This window comes from Alligator mississippiensis, chromosome 14, assembly GCF_030867095.1.
Source record: "Alligator mississippiensis isolate rAllMis1 chromosome 14, rAllMis1, whole genome shotgun sequence".
Taxonomy (NCBI): domain Eukaryota; kingdom Metazoa; phylum Chordata; order Crocodylia; family Alligatoridae; genus Alligator; species Alligator mississippiensis.
Window position 1 is genome coordinate 6,250,349 of NC_081837.1, and position 18,067 is coordinate 6,268,415.

At 47.3% G+C, this 18,067-nt stretch overlaps 1 protein-coding gene and 1 long non-coding RNA gene across 2 annotated transcripts in view; both read left to right on the forward strand.

The window, feature by feature from the left end:
• The first annotated feature begins 13,784 nt into the window (after positions 1 to 13,784).
• On the forward strand, positions 13,785 to 14,534 carry CCDC182 (coiled-coil domain containing 182). The gene has a single exon (XM_006276498.3). It carries the CDS (start codon positions 13,853 to 13,855, stop codon positions 14,417 to 14,419), a length of 567 nt encoding a protein of 188 aa, XP_006276560.2. The 5' UTR covers positions 13,785 to 13,852; the 3' UTR covers positions 14,420 to 14,534.
• A 2,618-nt stretch (positions 14,535 to 17,152) lies between these two features.
• The window catches only part of LOC109284575 (uncharacterized), a 59,667-nt gene continuing 58,752 nt past the window's right edge, over positions 17,153 to 18,067 (forward strand). Inside the window, exon 1 of the long non-coding RNA XR_002092065.2 lies at positions 17,153 to 17,278. This is a non-coding gene — a long non-coding RNA (uncharacterized LOC109284575). The remainder of the gene's footprint in view (positions 17,279 to 18,067) is intronic.

An 18,067-nucleotide genomic window follows, 5' to 3' on the forward strand; every position in this document is an offset into this window, starting at 1 on the left:
TGATTTGTAGAAAGGTCTTAGGTAAGGGGTACTTTGCATGTAGACAGGAAAATGGACAAGCTCTTCTGATGGCAGCCCACTTACTGATACACTAGAGGGGTGAGGGCTGGATAAGCTAAGTCTAGCCACGTTTGCAACCGGACAGACATGCATAGGCTGTGTTAAAGTCCCTTAGCTTAAGGCCTGGCATCTGAGGGAATTGCATCCCAGGATACCCGGAAAGGGCTCAGAGGTGCAGTTAGCCCTAACGCCCCGTGCACACTGGAAGTGGTTGTTGGGCTGTGTGGTGTTATGCCAGCTCAGATCACACTGGCCCATGGCGCAGCCTTGGCTCTGCAGGCATCCTGCTTGCAGCAAACTCTTTCAGCTCCCAGTAACTGAATTGCAGCCCAGAATATATGAAGTTACATTCCCCTTTCGGTAGGGGTCTTACTTTTTACGTCTTTATAAACTACAATTGGAAAACGCAGTCACTTACAATCAGGCTTTGTAGTGTGGCTGCTCCCATTTGAGTTCCTAGCACCCAAGTTAACTCTGCAATGAAGATAAATCCTTGGGCCTGAGAAGGAGCCTTTGCTTCTAAATCCAGATGGGAAACGTCTTGATGTTTAGGAGAGGGGAGACCTGGGATCTGGACTGGAACCCATGCTAATTAATGCAGTATACATTTTTACCCATAGGGTAACCTGATCCAGGCTTACACTAGGAATAGTTCAGTGCTGGAAAAAAATACAGGGGTACCAACACTGGGTGTCAGTGGGTGTTTCTATATGTGCACTGTTACTGTGCAGTAACTTAGGTTGCTGTGCAATAACCGAAAATCACTGTGCACTACAGGCACGTGTCTACATGTGCGTGCCCATACTGCGCAGTAACTATGGTGACTCACTCTGATTTGGGTGTAAATTTGCTACCTGCATCATGCAGATAGCAAATTTATGCCTGAATAGTTACTGTGCAGTAACACCTGCATATGTAAACGCTGCACACCTTACTGTGCAGTAACTCAGTGTGGACTGACTTGGGACTAACTTTAGTCCCAAGTCAGTCCCCACACAGTATTACTGTGCTGTAATACCTGCATGTGTAAACGCTGGTGTAAAGGCCACTTACTGTGCAGTAAGTTAGTGTACAGTAAATACACATGTAGACACACTCAGTAAGAGCAAAACCATGTACATACACCAAAATGAAAGATGGACTGATATAAACCCCACTTTTTGCCAGTGTTTGAAACCCCAGTTCAGCAAAGCCCATAAGTATATTATTAGATATAAACTGGTGTTTAAGTCCAGCTCTGTTTAAGAATTAAGCACGTGCTTAAGTACTTTGCTGAACTGGGGTTTCATTGTGTTTCTGTTTTTCCTGGAGCAGGAGAATTAAACCGAGTCGGTATCATCTATTAATAAGGCAGCTAGTATCCTAAACAGAGCCTGTATCCTGCAACAGAGCTCATCATTTTTCCGTATAGGAGCAATTAAGCTGCACCAGGAGGCCTGGTCTTTATATCATCACCTAATGACAGTGCAAAAGTATTCACAGGAAGGAAGAAAAAAAATCCCCATCCCTCTTTAATTGGCAGAGTTATCACCTTCTCTTCAGAGCCCAAACTTTCAACATTTCTGGCCTATTTCCAATTCAGATCCATTTCCCAAGCCTGGAAAACAGGTGAAGAGGCCTTACATTATCCTCCTGGAATGAAATGCCATTTTAAAGTGAGTGAGCACACTCGTAGTGGCACTGAGAAGCAAACAGCCTCTTTCCTTTGCAGCACACAAGGATGCCTTTGATCTTGGCATTAGGTCCTTTAAAAAAAAAGAAGTTATTTGTGGTGTTATTATTTTGTGGCCCCACCGCCGCCTGTCAGATTAAATTTTTTATTGCACTAAAACAAAAAGCCATCTGGAGCTCCGTGCGTTCTGCTGTCGGTATCGGTGAGTGGCAGCACGGCCCCTTGTCTGGGCCCTGGTGCTTTTATCGCTCCCAAGGTCTTTTCTTTTTTTCCCCAGTCCCTTGCCTTCATCCCCTTGCCCTCTAAGTCACTCTAATTCTTGATTGTGTTTTTTCAGTCTCGATGCCCTTACCTTAGGCTTCCAATCCCCTGGCCACGCACTTCCCAGGGTAGCGGCATAACTAGAAAGTGAAGAACAATATGGGCTGTCAGCTTTTATTAAGCATTCGGGGAAATCCATTGCTATTTCAAGGGACTGTATATGTTCAGTCAAACACCTCATTTACCAAGTTCTTCATTTTATTTCGTAAGCCCTGAGGCCCCTCTTCAGGCTTTCAATACTTTTTCTCAGATCCCAGATTTTAACTGAAGCTATTTATCTTTTTTTTTTTCCCCTCCCTTTCTCTCCGCCCTCTCCAAATAGCGGCTAAACAAAAAGCATGTAATGGAGAATGGTTGGATTGTCAGGTTTCATAAAGCACCTCAGGAATCTCTACCTGCTTTAAAACATCTGTGTCAGCTCTGCTCTGCCTTCCAGAACGGAGCTAACAAGGTATCTCAAGGATAAGCTGGTTAAGTAGTTGCAGCATAAACAGCCAGCAAAGAGGAATGGTGTCTAGTGGGTAAAACACAGGACCCATTATCTCAAGCAGCCGAGGAGCCGGATATTCAGCGTGCGATGTGAGCTGAGCTTGGCAGCCTCAGCGTGGTCTCGTGGTCAGAGTGCAGAAGTGGAAACGCGGATTCGAGACTCTGCCGCTCGCTCGCTGCGTGACGTCGGGCAAATCGCGGGGCAGATCCGTGCCTCGGTTTCCCAGACCACACCGTGAAGATTGAGCGCCGCCTTCGTTCCTTGAACTGCAGTTTTGCAGAGCTCCTCATTAATCCGAGAAGGGTCAGCTACTCGAAACCTGTTCGTGACACAGGAGGGACCCTCGATCACCCAGCACACTTCCATGACCCTCAGATAACGGAGGCCATGTGGCACCTGTGTTTGTCACTATGGGGGTACTGGCTGGTGTGCGGAGAGCTGTACAGGGAAGGTGCTGTGTATGACTGATGTTCCTTCAGTAACCATCAGCAGTTCACAGCACCAAGCTCCCTGGACAGAGCACTTAGGTCTCATTCAGCAACACCCTGCTTTCTCAATGAAATGCTTCTGGCAGAGGCACGGCGAAGGTTGGGTGGAAGTCGCACGTCATCGTCTCGGAGATACTTTTCCTATCCAACATTGGCAGCTCTGAAGGATTCAGCGCTCTCAACTGCAGCCCTCCCAGGCCCACATCTAGGAAAGGGCGGAGTAGCCAGGAGTGGTTCCCCATGTGCTGCGTTGGTTTTCTGGAGGGGTCCCATAGGTACCGTGTACAACCAGTGGATGCGGTCGCTCTCAGAGCTGCCACTCCACACCATTGCCTGTCCGGGGGTTCGAACATCCCCAGAAACATTCGGCAAGGACCAGTGGCTCTGGAGGCGGTCCTGTGTCCACAGGCAATTGGGGAATAAAGGTGTGTTGCCAGTGAGCAGCATCTCCTTTACGCTTACAGGTGCACCCCTGAGCTGTGAAGATCAGATGAGCAAGCCTGTAGTTGAGCCCATGTTCATCTTCATGCCTGGTTTGGTGCCCTGCAGTGTAAACGTATGGACACTTCGCTAGAGAGGTCCTGTTTGATTGTCCACAGCTCTGTCCCTCAGCACCGGCTAAGAGTCACGAGTGCCCTAGTTCCCCTGCTACTTGCAGGCTGGTTTGAACAACGGCTTTGCTCTGGCTGGCCTCGGTTCAGTACATAGGAAGGGCAGGAACACACCTCTGGAGAGGACAGGCTTTGAAGGTGCCAAGGGAAACGCAGCACAGAAAAAGGGTGGCATGACAGCAGCTCCCGCATTGTCCTAAGTCCATGGGGAATAGAGTTCGGGTATCAGCGCTGCTCCCGGCTGAAGTTTCTCAAGCACAGATACCCCATCATTGCACGTCCTACCTCCAACTACTTTCCCCTTCTCTATCTGGACTCTCCGGCGGTGATGGGCTTATCCAATCTGACGTGTTGGGACTCTGCATCTGCATGCTATCCCTGGGCTCCTTTGCTGATACTCTCCTTAATGTCCCCGTCTCGTGCGTCACAGTCCTCACTGGCAAGATGGGGAAACTGAGGCCTGGGGAGCAACTCTGATCTCTTTTCAGGATAAATTACCTCTGAGATGTGAGCATTCCCATTTACCTCTCTCTACTCTCGAAACACTGACTGCTTTACCTCCTGTGCTGTGAGGTGGGTGAAATAGAGAGGGGGAGGGAGCAGAAAAAGGAAAGAGAAAATATCAATATCTTCTATCTCCTAAAACCCAGTAACTAGCCTTTGACACTTCTCTGCCACTTCATCTTCACAAAGCCCCAGCTCTCTGAAGATTAATTGATGTAGGCACTCAACCTATTTTCAAAATCCCTTTCAGTCACCATTTAAAACCCTCTGATTTATTTTTTTTGATAAAGTCGCCAAGGCTTTTTATGGATTCTCAAATGATTGTCCGGCTTGACAAATTGGATTCTTAAAGCTGATTCTTTAAAGAAAAGGATGTGGCTTGACAAGACAAGAAACAGCTCATCTTTGAGACAGGAGGATAAATAAAAAAAATAAATAAAAGCCCTATTCTTCCATTCCAGTGTTACTCAATGGGTGTCCCGCTCGTCACTGATAATCTTATCTTTCTATGATAGGTAGGGAACAGGACAATGGAGGCCTAACCAGGCTGTAGGTCTGATAGGTCTCTGATTAATAGAACTGTCCAATAAGCACACAGCCTTCAGGAAGATGATTAATGACATTTGATGTGAACTTTGACCCGTCCCCCCTTTGCAAACAACACTTGGGGAAGAGCAAGGTGCGTGTAGATGGCAACCCTCTGCCATCGGTGATTGATTGATTCCCGCCTCCCTTTGTATGTGCGGGCTAGAAATGGCAGGGTCAGAGCAGCTCAGTTGTCACCCCTGACTTGCACCGGACTTCTCGCAGCCAGAGCGCTCCCGAGTGCTGCAGATGTCATCCCCGGCGGGCTCTTTGTTGCCGGCCCTCACCTTCCGTCAGCAATCCCCATCCAGATCTTATCACCCCAGCCTTTGAGAACTGGTAAGTTAAAGTCCTGTACTTTCAAGGCTGGACCAGGTCTCCTATTTCAGATGAACAGGGTGGGTCACTCTGCATTCCAGTTTCAATGGAGGCTTCTAAGCTCACGGCGCAATATTTGCATACCCACCCATTTGCAAAGGCAAACTACCTCCGCAGCTACCCACGTGTGTATGCAAATATCTCTTTAGGCGCACCAGTGAAGAAGTAGCATGTGAAAATTTGCAGCAGAGGGTCACTTGGCTTAAATCAGGGGCCAAAACTACTGAGAAAGCAGTGTGGGAAATAGGCATCTATTGCTTAGGTTGTTTATAACATTACTACATATTTATTTCTCTTCAGACAACACCATAGCTTGGCATGGTTTTCTGCAGGAAGATGAAAAGCCAGTGGCTCTGCTATAAGGATCCTGCAATATAAGAGCTGCACTTTCAGAGTGATGAGTGACCTAGAAGTTCATTAAGTTCATCTTAAGTTGAAGCTGCTCAGTACCTTGGAGGCTAGGCATTATATTACCCATAATGTGCACCAAGAGTATGTTCCTACAGTACAGTACTCTGTAGTGTGATTGCAGCAGGTGTAGACATGTCATAGTTATCATTCATCCAGCTAGCTTAGGTGTCAATAGCAGTAAAGTTGTGGAAACACTGACTTCCGGACCTCCTGGCCAAGCAAGTATGAACCCAGTATGTACCCAGCACTGTCCTGGGCTGCCACAGTTACACTGCGGTTGATAACCAAGCCGGCTAGTTCAAAGCCAGCCAAGTCTACCCGTGCTGTAATCATACCCTCTGACTGCAGTGCACCTCAACAGCTAGTTAGGAGGAAGGGGAAGGATGCAGCAAGAAAGTCACAAGAGTTATTTTATTTAGAACAGATCTGGTGAGATCTGGATTGGTTATGGGGTATACTACAAGGCCAAGCACAAAAGCAGGAGCAGACGACACTGGAGAGGTGGTGTGCCGTGGGCATGATGCTGAGAGGAGAGAACTTGAAGGTGTATCTGAAGGGCGAAGAGCTTCAGGTTGCTCAGAAAAGTGGCTGACAGGGCTGATCAATACTTAGGAGAGCAGCAAAAAGAGAGGAACTGAAGAGTAAGGCTAAAAGGGCTTGTGGAAGCCAAGGGGGGAAAAAAGGACTGAAGGGAGAAAGGAAAGAGACTGGGCTCAATTTTCAAACTCAAGAGACCTGAGGAATGCCTGCTTTTCAGAAAGTGCTCTGATCAACCTCTGAAAACCATATCAAGGAGGGACCTAAAAGTTGGGGAACTCTGCTTGCTAACCATTTCAGAAAAGGTAGGCCAATAAATAGCATTTTTACAAGTATAAAAAGATCAGGGACGTGAGATGAGAGACGGCCCTTTGATAGGTGCCTCTGTCTTGATGTTAGGATACTGGCCACCCGTGACAGAGCCTGTATCAAGTATAAAGTGCTGAGCTGTGTAACTTTTATGTTCAAAATGCATGTCCCTAAAACAGCTCATTGTGAAGAAGTGCCAGCAGTTGGGGAGTCAGAAGGGTGAGTGATCTCGTACTGAGAAGGTGTCTTGGATAAGTGCAAGATCTGGTAATTATTCTGAAACTGGAGCTGCCGATTTCTTCTCCCTTGCAGAAAGGGAGGGATGTTGCACCAAGTGTCATTCCACTTTGGAAGCCCAAAGTGCCTAGGCGGCACCGTCCGTGGATAACTTCTAGCAAGCATGGAGGAGGTGGCAGCTTCTAGTCAGAGGACCATCTTGGAGCTGGTAGAGCACTGCCTAGTTTCACTTCTCCTGAAGATGAATTTCAATTAAACCTACCACTGTCAGCTGGGACCAAGGGAAACCAGCCTGTTACCTCTGGTTCTCCAAGGCGCTTGCATGAGCATAATCTCACTCTTGCAAGACCATCCCTGACTTCTACAAGAGTTCTGTATGGGATCAGGCCCCTGGTACTTTTTCATTAAGGCTGCAAGAGGAAAGGTAGGAGTCGGGGAAAAGGGCCTTTGCAGATGAGTGCTTCAATGCTAATTCTAACCAAGACTTGAAATATTCATCCAAGCAGGGCAAGATATCATCTCCTTCCGTTTAGAAACGGTTTTAATTGCAGGCTGCATTTTTCCAATGGACCGTGTTTGCTACGAACATTTCTCACTTAGCAGTGGCTATGAGCAGTGCAAATGCCTCATATCACCTATCTGTTCTTTCTGCAGCATGACTCTAGGAGATACTTTATACCTGATTATTATTATTTATTATTGGGTCCAGTTTAGTCCCGGAGCAGAGGGAGATCATTAACCTCTTCTACAGAAAAGAGAGCTCTCCATGTTGTTTTCAAAGCCATTAAGGCTTTGAAAACTCCTCTGATTTTTATACTAAAAAGCCTACAGGGCTGAGAGAGAAAATGCTGACACAGGTCGGCTAATGCAGGAGGAGCACAAACCTGCCTGCTGTGTTTTCCTGAATTGCAAATGGAGCTTTAGCCTAAGGAATGAGTCATTTGCTTGTTAGAAAACACACACAGCGCTCAGGATCTGGAAATGGGTCTCAGTGTTACTGATCTCTGGCGGCGGTCAGGTTTTTCTGGTTGTCTTCTTGTCATCCCAGTCTTGTTTCTTGGAGGGAGTGGGAGATGTGAACTAGAAACAGGACTTCTTGGTGCAAGGAAGGAAATAGGTAGTAAGGTGGCCAAATTACATTGGAGACCGTGTTTGCTAATGACTTTGGTCTTTAATCATCATCATTGTCGTCATCACTCAATTTGGACACGGCACATGAATGCTTCAGGGACATCAAGGCAGTGAACAATGAAACTACTGTGCATCTTAATGATATCACTCACCCCTGCGGTGGAGTGGACTCATCTGAACCCACGCTAAGATGCAGCCTCCTCCAGAGTGGAGGGCAGCAGCCCACTGGTGCTCAGCTGTTAGGGAGAGAGGGGAAATGCTGATGGCAGCACTTTAGCAAGCTCCTGCCTGTGCTGACAAGTGCCGTCAAGTGGGAATATCCCAGCAAAGAAGACGCAGTCCATTGACAAGTATGTGCTATGCATTCCTCCTGGCGCTGATCTTCCCTGGGTATCATTGCTACAGCCCAGGCTAGAGAGCCTAGCATGGTTTTCCTTCTGAATTACAACTTAAAAGCCATATGCAAAGCCCATCATCCTTCAAAGAAAACCTGTGCAATGGCCCAGAAATCTGTTCTCTTTTTCATTTAGAATCTAAGGGCCTTCATCAAAGACTGCCATCTTCCTAACACAGAAAAACCTCTTCTGTTTTTTGATGGGCTTCCTTTTTACATGCCTTTATGTGGCATCGTGCATTGCTCAGTGAAAGCGAGGGACGTCTTTTACAGATTACTGCCATCAGCAGCTGCATATGGTCACTTAACATCTATTTATGGCCCTCTAATACCATCCACAGATGCTCTTTGTGGTGGCTAGAGCTGCACACTCATCGTGGAAGCGGGGAGAACCTCCTGGTTTTACATGGCTGGCTGAAGTTTCATCTTAGATGTGCTTAATTGCTGGACGCGCAGCGCAGCCCCCTGAGAGGTTTAATTAGTTGAATGGAGAATTTATTCATAGAATGGTGGAAACAGATGCTCTGTCTACCACCCAGGCAGGTAAATTCAAGGGGTATGGATCTAGTCTGGAGGCTCAGGGGTGGGACAACATCGTGGTTAAAATCTTGTCTGCGGCAATCCCGAGTAGGAGCGATGCCCACCACGTCACCTGCCCTTTGCACGTCCAGCCCGTGCTTCTTGCCCCCAGAAATGCTCTGAAATCAGACGTTTCCCACGCCATCTCTGCGGTTTCTTTAATCTGGCGGCTGACGGTAATAAAGCCTTTGTAGATGTCCTCGTGTTTTGCTGACCATATGGCTGGGGAATATGGAAGCTACATATGTGATGGGAGGCTAATGAATTGGTAACTTTATCAGCCCTGTCTGTATTTTTTTCAAAAAACAAGAAAACGCTGTTTATTAGGCTCTCATTAAAGTGCCATTGTAAAGAGAAAAGCAGTGCTGGACCTCCCTCCATCCACCCCCAGCACGTTGACGTTCCCTGTTCATCTCCTTCAGGGTCCTTCAGATCAGAAGGTGACCTAGAACGCCGAAGTACTGATTACTGTAAGCAGTAATCCACTGGCTTGCCTGTTAAGTAACTCGGGAAGGATGCAGGTTTTTTTGGTAAGCTCATATAATTCACATTGACATCCCAACATGCAGACACGGTGTTCTGCTGTGCTGGGAGGAAGTTTGGCTTTATGTTACTCAGCAGAACGTTACGGCAGCTCCAGGCTAGCGAGGGCCACTAAATTGTTCTGCTCAGACCTTTCTCTGCAGTTATTTTACACATGGCTGCTTTCCACGCTACCTGGCACAGAGCAGAGAAAAATTAAGCTTATCCAGCACATTTGGGGCCAAACTCTGCACTGTTCCACCGGTGCAAAATCCCAGTCACACCTGTGACCGTAGCAAAGCGATGCTGGATTTACCCTCGTGGAGTACAGAGCATAGAGCTTCTGTTGGCAAATACTGCTCCGGTCCCACAAAGCCGTCCTACGTGTTTTAATTAAAATGCTAGCAGGGGTGTATTTGTGGTTGATGGATTACATTAATCTGAGTTTTAAAAGTTGTAATACTGAGAAACGTGGAGCCCCAGTGACCCCTTACCATTTTTCCAAAGAATGTTTAATCATTAGCCTCTAGAGGAGTATCAGAGCTGTAGAAGAAGGGAAAGGGGAAGGAGAAGGCCAGGCCAAGGGGGGAGTGCATGCATGTGTGTGCATGTGTGTGTGTGCAAGGGGCATGAGGGGGGGAAGACTATCAGTTTGAGATCTGAAAGGAAACTAGGCCAGAAAAATGAAGCAGATTGTTTCTAAAAGGATGATTCAAGCGGCTTTGATATGGATATGTTCAGTGCCTTGCAAAGACACAGTGCCAGAGAAGCTCTTTATCAGTGTCAAATTATGACAAACGACATTGGGGGAAAGTCACAGGGCTGAGGAACATTGGCGCAGCTGCAACACCTTGGAAATTATACAGGTATTTTCACTGTTCCCTGCCTTGGGGTTCCATTTGGGCCTTAATTAATCACAGAGAAAAAGGATTGTCTTCTCGCCCGCTCTTTGAAAGTTCTTTTTATAGCGCCGCCAATGAGGAGGGGGGAGCGCCGGCACACGGCAGCATTTGGGGAAGATAATACCCTATTCGGAGCTAGCATACAAAGACGTTATGGCCCCAGCGACACGAGCAATTGCAGAATTTGAGGCTTGCTCTCGTGTCAAGAAGAGCGCAGTACAAGAACAGAATAGAGGGGGACAAAGTAAGTAACACCAATCCAACAAGGGCAATAAAAGCAGGGGGCATTTCCTGCGCTGTTTTGCCGGAGGTTAGATTCGGTTGAAGCCAACACGACCGATACAAAAAAATAAAATAAAATAAAAAATCAGGCCAGAGTTTCTTCACATTACCTCCAGTCTCTTTTTTAAGAGCTCCCTTGAAGCCTTGTCTATATAAATGTTGAATTATATGGTTCTTTGACTCTTTACTAGAAATTGCTCTGAATTACATTTTTTATATAATCTGTTTCATTTCCAGCATTCTGCCCTATCTCACAGAGGAATATCTATAACTGTCAACCAGCGCATTCTTCTGTTGCTAGACTGCTGTGCAGTGTCTTCTAATAAAGTTGCCCTCTGTTCCACTACAGGGCAGTAATCTGTAATGAAAATTTTATAAGTGCTTGGGAAATGGGGCTGGAATCTGGGTATCGAGCAGGCTTGTCATAATACTCTGGGTACGTGTACAATATTTGGGGGGTTTCAAAGGAACGTGGATGCTGTCCTCATAGCTTTATATTTTGAATCCCTTCCCGACAAACTTCGAGCTAGGGCCATGTGAAACGTCTGCAGCCGAGACTCCAACCTATGTGAATCGTCCGTGGTTTCATTATAAACTCAGAAGTTTTGTCAGAACGACTGCTGGAGCTTTTCAGAGACCCTGGGCAGATTTTCTTCCTCGTTGCCACTTTTGCTTTGAGGTATGTTAAGTCCCATGTATACACATGCATCACATCTCTAACATTAGATCAGTTTATTATTATTTGATCCCATCGCATGAAAGCTTCTTTGCCCAAGCAACAGATCTTTCTGGGGGTCAAAGTGCTTGGAATATCTTGGGTACTTGGGAAACTGAGGTTGTGACTGGCCCTGATTATGGGTCCAGTTCTCCTCTGACTTCAATGGGATCCTTTCCATTTCAGAGATGGAACAACTGAGCCATGGGGCAGTGAAATAACTTGCCTGTGGGAGATCAGGAAGACAGAGAAAACTCAGATCTCCCCACTCTCGGCAACCACTGGTGGCAAAACTAAAGGTAAAACTCAGATCTCACTGAGTTTTACTAAAGGCGAACCTTAGATCTCCCCACTCTCAGCAACCACTGAACTAGTTTTTCTATGTCTGTATCTGTATCTGCTCTTACTCCTTCCTGCTGGGCATACCGAATAATGGGTAGCCATATGTAAAACATCCTATACGGTTATATTAATTTTTCATTCCTTGAAAACACTTTGGGAGTGCACGCGCTATTGCACTCAAGTGACTCTGCTATTATGTATTGCTCGTCTAAGCAACGCTTCGTCTTCTTCATTGATAGACATTTGCCACCATTGTAAATGAGCCCCCTTGCAAACACTACTGAAATTCTCCTCGTGCTCCCCTGCTATCCTCCAGATAAAAAAAATATGCACTTTTTCTATTCACCAGTAGGTGCTTCTGCAATCAGTGGGAACGAATGGGCAGATAATGGGGATGGTATGTTTATTACCAGTCTGTTTTATATTAGCAAGCATTTGTGCGCCACGTTTAACCCCAAACACGGGGTTAAACTTCTGCATGACGCAGAAGTAGTGTCTGTATCCAGTGGCGTTTCTTTCTTTGCCTCGAGCATGTGACAAGCTTGCTCATGTTATATATTTGCAGCGTTCACAGGCTTTCCACTAAAAAACAGTCATTCCTTCAATTTCTTGGCATTGATTTGGGGGGCTGAAATCAACCTGGTCCTTTGTCAGCTGATGGTAACCTGACTCAGCCCCGGAGCCCTGGTATGATGCGGCTGCTTTAATTACTTAGCCTCACAGTTATTCTCATGCAAACTGACAGTATAGGGTTACAGCCTCTTGCAGCTCTGACCCGGGCAGCGGGGGCAGGCACACACGAGGTTACGTGAATGTTCCTGCAGTTATATCGGGAAGAAGAAAGGCATCCTGGGCCTTCCACCACCTCCCCCCGGTTTTGCGCAGCTATATTTAGCTCTTTTTTTTTGAAGATGCTTCCAATTCCCTCATTTTTCCCCTCTCTTGAGCACAACAAAGGTCCTGCCCAGCAGATTTTCTTGGATGAGGAGTGTGTATTTATACACACCGTTGTGTTTTCCAGGGCATGCATTCTTTCTTTGCTTTCCCTTTAGTGCGCTGAAGGACCAAGCAACAAGACACCCCTATTCGTTCTTCCTAGGGGAGAGTGCAAAAGTCCCACTTTAGTCTACGGGGGGGAAATCATGCTATTTCACAGCACTGATGTCACCAGGATAGTTAGGGTCAAGCCAAAAACCTCCTCAAACAAATATGGTTGCCGCAGAGTGTCAGCTGATGCACATAAATCCTTAAGGATGCGCCTAAGAACACTTCATATGGGGTTTGCATGGGGTTTTGAAAATGCAGCGTGTTGTATACTGGCTTCATCCAAAGGCTATTAAAATCATTGGGAGTTGTTTCATAGAGTTTAGTGTGTGCTGGGTTATGTCCTGCAAGAGCTTGGCGTTGTAAGTAGCATTAATATATTGCATGGGATCATTAGAAATTTCTACTCGATGCTGGTCCATAGAAGAAGAGCCGTGCTTCCATGCAGACCCTAATGAACAGCAATAGGACTGTCATACAAGAGTAAGGCTTGGATGGGGAGCAGATTGAAGCATCTCTTGCTGGCTTCCATTGGAGAAGAGATACAAGCTGGATAGGTGTCGGGGTCTAATCCAGTGTGGCAGCCCTTAAATTCCTATGGCCTGAGCATGCCTTTGCAGGATTAGAGTCAATTAGCTAATGTTTGCAGAAGATGTTCAAGGAGTGAATAGTCCGGCAATAGTGTTATATTCTACCGTGCTGGCATGGCCAAAGAGTTGCATAAGTTACGTCCCATTGTATGAACTCTGATTTGCTGAAACTCTTGTTTCAATCCCAAATGCCTTTATATCTCTCCCCTTCTGAGACTAGGTTAATGCACGTTCCCTAGAGCTTACACAAGCTTCTGGTGGCTTCCAAAAGCAATGCAAAATCCAGGTTGTAATGCATTTCACAGCCGTGCTGTAACGAGGACTACGTTTAATGGGAATAGCTGTGGGATTAGGCTTTTCAAGCAGAAGCAAAACTCAGCATTATTATTATTCCTCCCACCAACCAGACAGTGGAATTGCTTAGTAGGATACCCTAGAGTATAACTAGGACTAATGGAATGATACTAAGAAAAGGAACATTTCGTCTCAGTCAGGAAATTCCTGATGGGGAGATGTATTAGGCAGCCTCCTTGCGGAAGCAGGGGAAACCCGGTTGCTTGAGAGTTTTAAAACAAAACTGGACAAAACGCTAGAAAACGTGCTGTAGAGAGAGGAGCAAGTTGCCTCCAAGTTAGTCAACAGCTCCCTAGTATGTAAATGAACTCATGTCATTCATGAGTTAGCTCTGAGGTCACAATCTTATTCTACCCTCAACCACTGCACTTAAACAAGGGCTTCTAGGGATGGGATGGAGGAAGATGGCATGAAGGACTCCCTCTTGCTACCATCGAATTGCAGCTGCTATCTTCCCTGCTTAGCTCTGATGGCAAACTGCATCCACTCACTGAAGAGGACAGCCACTCTGAGCAATGGAGAGACTTTTCCAATGACCATGGACACACTGAGGAGTTCACAAATGGAGATGAATTGCCCTCCCACCGGACATCTCATCTCCACCCTGGCGTCCGCCATGTGCAGCCAGCACGCAGCAGACGTGGAAAAGCTGCGGCGAGAACTAAAAATCGTGCAGACAGACATGCAGGATTTCAAGCAAGAAGTCAGCGGGGTGCTCCGTCAAGTGAAGACCACGCTCAACTACCTGATGGAGGTGGTAACAAGGCTTGAAACCAGCAGCCACCACATGGATCAAAGGCTGAGGGAAGAAGAAGACCGAGGCATAGTGCGAAGCAAGGTGCTTGCATTCCTGCTGCCGAGAGAGAAAGAAGTGCGGGAGAAATGTGCCAGTCTAGAGAGGAGGCTTTGTTGGAAAGATGGCAAAGTCTACCAAGTCCTCAAAAGCATAAGGGAAAAATAATAAGGTTGCTTATATTTGATCCCACCTGAGAACTACTCTGGACTTTCAAAGAAGATGAGCCGTAAAGAGACAGTGAGAGTGGAACAGCCGCGCCAAACCTCTTGTCATTTGGAAACCAAGCTGTATAAATAAGGAGTCTTTTTATCATTCATTATTTTACACACCTCTTATTCACCTGCTCTCTCTGAACGGTCCTGATCTCCATGCTCTCGTCACCTCTCTGTGACTCTCACGATTTGGGTTGCCCTTTGCTGCACCCTTCCTCATTTCTGCCTTGTGCTCATTTCCGAGCATCCTCTGCTCCAGGTGCTTTCAGTGGGAGTCAAGGACACTGGGACCGGCAACGGATCGGGCTTTGCATAGTTAGCGTTCTGCTGACATCACAGGGCAGGAGTTGCCCGTGTCATCAGGACCGATCCTTTGGGAGGGACGCACGCGCGTGTCGACTCTCCTAGGGCCTTCTTCAAAGCCCGCTCTGGTCGGCAGCAAGACAGTGACGGCATTAGGCTTTGGCTCATGCCCGCTATCTGCAGCTGGCTGTGTATTATCTCTATAATGCAGCAGCTGAAGCTGCCTTATTGGGTTCAGTGAAGTTACAACACGCATGTAACTGAGGGCAGAGCTTAACCCTGTTGAGAAATGGGGGCATCGGTACTCAGGCAGCCAGGAACTTTTGTTCCCAGCTCTTATTTCCTTTCCATCCTCCTGTCTGCAGTTCTTGGTTGCTGTCACCGACCCTATTATGTGGCCCCAGCCTCCTCCTGTGAATCTCCTATCATAGCAGCAAAGCAAAGCAAGCAAACAAAAAATAATAACCTCAGCATTGCTCCTTTTCTCCCTCAATTCCAGAACAAATAGAAAAAAATGTTGGAAAAAAAAGGCAGCGGCAGCAGCAGTAGCAGCAACCACGGAACAGATGGTGAATTTTTTTGGTAACGCTATTTCTCTCCAAGGTTTTTTGCCTCTGTGTCTGCGCAGGCTCCGTGCCCGTCCAAGCTCTCCCCGCGGTAAGTGTGAATGGTGCTGCCGCTGATCTTATGGATATTGATTCCATCTCACAAAAATGTGTTGCAGCAAAGGGAATTCGCCCTGTCGACCTTCAGCTTTGCTTCCTGCTGGAAGTCGGTGACGCACGAGCAAATGGCAGAGCCGTACCGAATGGAGCAGGGGGCGGGGTGGGGGGAGAAATATTTGCCAGTTTGATTTTGTGGAGGAAACTTTGTGGACAGATCCTAAAATTAATACATGCCTTGTCCCCCCCCCAATTTATCACCTGTGTCCTTGCAAGTCAGAAGAAGCTCTGACTTCACATCAACCTATGGCTTGTGGAGAGGAAAGAGAGAGAGCGGTGGAGTGGTTGGGGAGCCAGTTTGGGAGCCTGGTTCCTAGTTCTGTTATCCTCTGCTTGATTTGGGGCAAGCGGCGTGCCTCAGTTTCCCTGTCTTTAGAATACAAATAATAAGTCTTCACAAGGGGTCTTTTGAAGGTTAGTTAAGCCTGTCGGTCACCAAGCAGAAGGGCCCATGGTCAGGCAAAATATTAGTGCATCCTTGTATTAAAATGAGTCCGATGTCGATGGCAGTGGTTCTCAACCTTTTTGGACTCAAGAAATCCCTTGCTGGACGTGAGGTCTCCTCCATAACTTGTGTAAACTAAGCAGCACACAAGTTAAAAAATGAATATATATATATTCCCGTGCTTACCTCCTTGCAGAGAGGTTAGGCAGTGGGGGTGAGGTATCAGGCAGGCAGGGACAAGCCTGAGCCTGCATTTATCTGCTTAGCTCCTCACCCTTCAAAGGATCTGGCAGCACCCAAGGGTGCCATGGCCCCCTGTTTGGCCATCATTGGTGTAGGGTGATATTATGTTTGAGAAGGGCTCAAGTCACTTGGATCCAGGCTCTTCCGAAGCGTGGGGGTGTTTTGTTCAGGAGTTTGTTTCGGCCCTGTCTCTTTTCTGTTTGTCATAGAAATAGGTGAGGCAGAGCTGAAAGTGGGCATCTACACTGTCCTCATCAACCTCGGCACATGGACCTCCACACTTGTCTGGAGTCCCCTGGTGTTACTATATAGACCCCAGTGCAAGATCAGGGCGTAAATTCATATAGTGATAGTAAAATGCAGCCTCATCTGGGGCACAGGACAGCGGTCAGTGCAGTGCACAACAGTGGGAGGAGGGGAAATTTTAGCCACTAAGTGAAACGCCTCCTGCTACAAAACAAGCCTCTGTTTCTAATGCACGGTGGTGTTTCCAGACTGCCCGTATGGGTGCGGAGATCTGCCCACAGGCGTTACATGACAGGATTGGCCTCTGTGTCTGTGCTTGTTCTCCAGCCTGGCAGCTTCTTTCTTTATTGTCCTGGATTCTCTAAGCAATGACGTGTATCATGAGTAAATGCTTATTTCCCTCCATTGGCCTCGATGAGCCTTGTCTCTTCCATCTCCCGTCCAGAGTTTTAATTGTTGTTGTTATTCCTGTAATTATTCTTAGAGAGTCAGTTTTACGCCACGAGATGGGCCCACGGTTGGCGTGCTTCTAAGTCATTACCAGCTTGTGCCGTTGCTCCGAGTACAGCCCAGCCGGAGGTCAGAAGAGGGGCTCCCAGGAGACCTTCGAGGGCTGTAGCTGAAAACTTCCAGGGGACACCACCTGTTTCCTGGGCAGCTCATCAGGACAGGGCTCCCTTAACAGGTGCTGCTCTCAGAGCATGTTCTCGTTAGGGTGGGTGATTGCAGCTGTGCCAGCAGCCAGCTCCAGTCGCAGGCTGTGTAGTAGCCGTCTGGTCCTCAAGCCAGATGCAGACCACGGGGTCCCAGAGCAGGACTTGGTAGATGGATTTTCCTTGGAGAGTCAAGCTGGGTAAGCTGAGGACTGCAGGGGGGTTAAATGTGGGCAGGTTGGGGACGTGGCACGGAGGGCGGGGGCTCGTGAAGAGAGCCCAGGGGCAGGGGAGTTAGTAAGAGCCAGGTATTTGCTGTGAAGCACAGCGCGGAGGCATGCTGGCATCCTCATGGCTGGAGGAGCAGGCCTGGGAGTTTTACCCTCCCTTCGCTGCACCCGTGCGCTGCCGTCTTTCAGGGGGGACCGAGCAAAGAGCTTGCTTTAGTGTTTTTAAAGCCGTGGTCTATTCTGCGCCCTTTCTCTTGATAACCAGGGTTTGGCTTGAGTTGGGAGAGGAGAGGGGCGTCTTCCTCCCCCTGCAAAGCTGGTGTGAGGTGACACAGGTGCTTAGCAGGTCTGAGAAACATGAGGTTCATGGCCACTGAGCTGCTAGCACAGCGACCATCTCACCTTTCCCTGTGTGAACGACCATGACATCCTCCGGCCAAAGCCGCAGACCCCTCCCCTGTCCCAACACGGGGAATTTAGCCAGTGCAGACCCATTTGTCACCAGCACTGTTGTTACCGTTTCTGACTGTGCGTGGACTAGCTGTCAGGCTTAACAGTTTCTATTTGAATTTAACACATCTATGCTAAACATACCGTATTAGGCCTCTCCAGGGTTGATCAATATTTAATGTGGAATTTACAAAGATTGACTCGAGGATGCATTTAAAATTGGAGCATTAGCCGCAGGTGGCAATTTCTGAGACACAGCAGCAGAGTTTGATTATTTAGCGAGATGGCATTTTGTAAATTTAAAATAAT